This window comes from Brachyhypopomus gauderio, chromosome 15 (genome assembly GCF_052324685.1).
Source record: "Brachyhypopomus gauderio isolate BG-103 chromosome 15, BGAUD_0.2, whole genome shotgun sequence".
Lineage (NCBI taxonomy): Eukaryota > Metazoa > Chordata > Actinopteri > Gymnotiformes > Hypopomidae > Brachyhypopomus > Brachyhypopomus gauderio.
Genome location: NC_135225.1, coordinates 18,614,199 through 18,617,948, shown reverse-complemented (window position 1 = coordinate 18,617,948; position 3,750 = coordinate 18,614,199). Strand labels below are relative to the sequence as shown.

At 44.1% G+C, this 3,750-nt stretch overlaps 1 protein-coding gene across 2 annotated transcripts in view; it reads right to left on the bottom strand.

Moving 5' to 3' along the window:
* Positions 1-491: 491 nt before the first annotated feature.
* Positions 492-3,750, bottom strand: part of smoc2 (SPARC related modular calcium binding 2) — a 35,143-nt gene continuing 31,884 nt past the window's right edge. For both annotated transcript variants that reach the window (XM_076974439.1, XM_076974440.1), the window contains exons 10-13: positions 3,341-3,440; positions 1,584-1,831; positions 1,336-1,373; positions 492-1,092 (exon numbers count right to left, since the gene is read on the bottom strand). In XM_076974439.1, the coding sequence (XP_076830554.1) occupies positions 1,069-1,092; positions 1,336-1,373; positions 1,584-1,831; positions 3,341-3,440 (410 nt within the window). In that variant the 3' untranslated portion in view covers positions 492-1,068. The remainder of the gene's footprint in view (positions 1,093-1,335; positions 1,374-1,583; positions 1,832-3,340; positions 3,441-3,750) is intronic.

Sequence of the window (3,750 nt, the reverse complement as noted above, 5' to 3'; positions counted from 1 at the left end):
TAGGTTTAGTGTCTATTGTGTGCAAAACAATGGTTAACGCCTTGAATTGTTTATTTTGTGGCTTTGATGTGTAATTTTGGGCTGTGAGTTTATTCTATTCTATATACGTTTGTTGGTGTAGATTGCACTAGAAGTTCAAATCTAGCACATTTCATTCATCTCAATAAATAAACTTACAAACGTGCTCCAACATCACTTAAACACTAATGAAGTCACATTTTTTCTTCATTGTGATGCCTGTTTGACCCCTCACAGCTTAAGGAATTAGCATATCCTTAACAACGCTCAGGTATTGAGCACCCTGAATGCCCTTAAGGGAATCTAACCTTTAACCTATGACCTGTTCTTCCCAGGATCTGCCCTGGAGGTTCATCCAGTTTTACAGGTGTGGTGGAGTTAACCTGGGGGTTAACTTGGGGGTTAACCTGGGGTTAACAACCTCCTGATATAGCCACGTCTTCACTATACAAGACAGGTACCCAGACAGTCAGTTAGGATGGAATTTTTTTAATTATAGGTACAAAGATCCTATTTTTTTAACATTTCATCAGAGGTCTATATACACTGTATTGGTATAAAACATACAAAAAATATAAAAGACTTCTTTATTTCTGATTAACACAATGCTGTCTTTGCAAGATCCATCCTAAAACCATTTAGTGATACACGGGCATAAACCTTCTGGGCCAGAATAAGATCAAATCTCAGGTGTTGATTTGCTTTTATCAGTGATCCATGGATCTGGTGTCAGGAGCTCAACAAAGAACAGGTCAACAGGACATATGTCAACAGGACATATGTCAACAGGAGAACACGTAATAGAACTTGTACAACTCAGAAAAGCATACTTTCTTTTAGACGCAAAAAGGACACATACATTGTATGTGTTAAAGTATTAACTTTTTGTAAGGACATAAAAAAACTAACGTCATTCACATGTTCAGCAGTGTGGTTCAATACTTCTGTTTTTCTACAAAGTGAATTTACATTGTTTTTAAAGTACAAAGTGCAAATACTATGGGTTTCTGTTGGCGGTCAGAGACGCCGGTGGTCAGGGGCTCTGCTGACTCAACCTTGTTTCTTCAACATGTTCTGAGAACAGAAGGAAAAAAGAAACATCAGTAAAGACCATTCAGTACTGTTTATATTTAAAGACCATACAGTACTGTTTATGTTATGATTCATTTTACATACTATACAGTTATATACAGAATATTCAGTTATCTGCACACCAGTACTGAATGTTAGTTAATGTTACAGTTCAGTTGATTTACTGCAGTTAAATCTTTAGAAGTGTTTATAGTGAGCACAGAGCACAGACACTTTCCCACTCACCAGTGTACTGGTACCTGCACTTTCACTTGCTTTGGTGTCTGTGAAGAAGGCAGTGAATTTGTCATTACACAAACAAACACAATCGTAAAAAAGTCCATTTCACATATTCACAACAGTTGATAGCAAATGAACACTTAGAAACTCCAATAAACACTTAGAAACACTGTCAGATATCATCTCAAACTCTGCTGCCAATAGAAAAGCAGGCCGACCAGTGGCAACCAATAATAAAGCAGGAGTGGGCGTACCGTCCTCCTTCGTGACCCCGAGACAGCCTATCAGCTCCTGCAGAGAGAGCGCCTTGTCGTTGCTGATGTCACAATAGTCCACGAACTTCTTCACGCACTTCTTGGGCTTGGACTTCTTGCGCAACAGGCGTTTGAAGGGCTTGATCTCCTTCTTGCCGATGTCACCGCTGGAGTTCTTGTCCAGCTGGCGGAAGTACCAGTGCACAACGCGCTCCTCCAGGGTGTGACTCGGGTCTGGCTCCGGCATCCTGCGGAAACACCAACAGGTTACACCACTGGACCTGCTGCACGAGGCCAAGCAGCACAAACTCTTTCAGGCACCGTAGACTCTATCAAGGTTCTAATGGGAAAATAACTTATATAGAGGCGGAGAACATAAAATAAGTATTTCATTATAAGTACTTAAAATGTGTTATTTGAAACTTGTGTCATATTAAACATTAGTCAAAGTTTGCATAATACAAAAGAATTAAAAGAGCTAACAGCTCAGGTGTATTTGAAGATTGCCTGGGCGTGGTCCTAATATTCAAATGAGCACAAGGATCTGCTATTACTCCGTCCAAGACTTCCTGCCTGCTAGTCAAGCTGGACTGCCATGTTGGGGACATCAGCCTTGTGATTGGGCAGGATAAAGCTTGTGCAGCCTTGTGATTGGGCAGGATAAAGCTTGTGTAGCCTTGTGACTGGGTGGGATAAGGTTTGTGTAAGCATTAGCTAAGATTAGAAAAACCTAGTTTACATTGTTCTGTAGAAAGATCATCGACACAACCCCCAGATCATCGACACAACTCTAATCACAAAGATGTTATGGATGTAGACTTCATGGGACTTTTAATGTACCATAAGCACATTCTCAGAGTGGTTACATGGATTCCCAAACTGCTACAGAGCTTTAGGAAAGACGCACTGCAATGCTCTGGAAGCATCTATTAAACATAAGGGAACAAACAAATTTTTGGTTTCCTAAGTGCTTCATTTGTGAAGGCAGCAGTTTGCCGAGACACGCCGGCACAGAAACCATCCCCATCCGTGAAGCTGAGAGTTGTGGTTGTGGTGAACTGCAGGGACAACTGTTTCCTGTTTGACAGCCTACAGCGGTTTCCCACCCCACCCACCCCCAACATCCTCCACTTCTGGAGACATTTGTGTCCTTCTGGGATCATCCTTGTCCATCACCTCTTCATGGATGCGCTATGCAGCCATGCATGCGTTCTGAGGATCTGTGTGAGCTGTAGTGAGACTGGGCTTCTAACCACCTCATTCAGCCTCCAGGTATGAAGGATAAAATACCTCCATCATTCCCCTGAACCAGGGCTCGGAGAAGCACTTTGTAAAAGTAGGACTCACTTAATTAATGCAATGCAGTGAAGCACTTGCATTGTAGTTCATGTATTGGAAAACTTAAAGTAAAGAGTGTAGTGTGTGTGTGTGTGTTTGGGTGAGTTTGGGTGAATTTAGTTGTGACACACAGTGTAACGTGAAATGTTTTTTGGTCCACACAGCTGCACTTAATTACAAAATGTAAAATGTAATCATCGGTGGTTTCTCCCAAACTCACCAAAGCAAAGTAATATGGTCCCCCACCCTTTGTGCCTCCCCGTGACCCCACCCCCTTTATTCACCACCAAGCCCCCCCCCCCCCCCCCCCCCCCCTCCCCTCCGTGTCTCTGCCACGTTTCCCTGTGTCCCGGCCCATGTTCCCATCCAGTGTCCACCACCCTGTGTCTCCAGGTGTGTTCATTCAGGTGTGCGACTACCTGCCGGTGGCGGCGGGATCCGTGACGGCGAGGACCATGTCTGTGGACAGCGCATCCAGAACACTGGTGAGGAACTCATGCTTTTTGTCTCCAGGGCATCCTGAGAAACAGATGGTCAGACACAGACGGTCAGACACAGACGGTCAGACACAGACACTCAGACACAGACACTCAGACACAGATGCTCAGACACAGACGCTCAGACACAGACGGTCAGAGACAGACGGTCAGAGACAGACGGTCAGACACAGACGAAACACTCAGACACAGATGGTCAGACACAGACGGTCAGAGACAGACGGTCAGAGACAGACACTCAGACACAGACGCTCAGACACAGACGAAACACTCAGACACAGATGCTCAGACACAGACGCTCAGACACAGACGCTCAGACACAGACGCTCAGA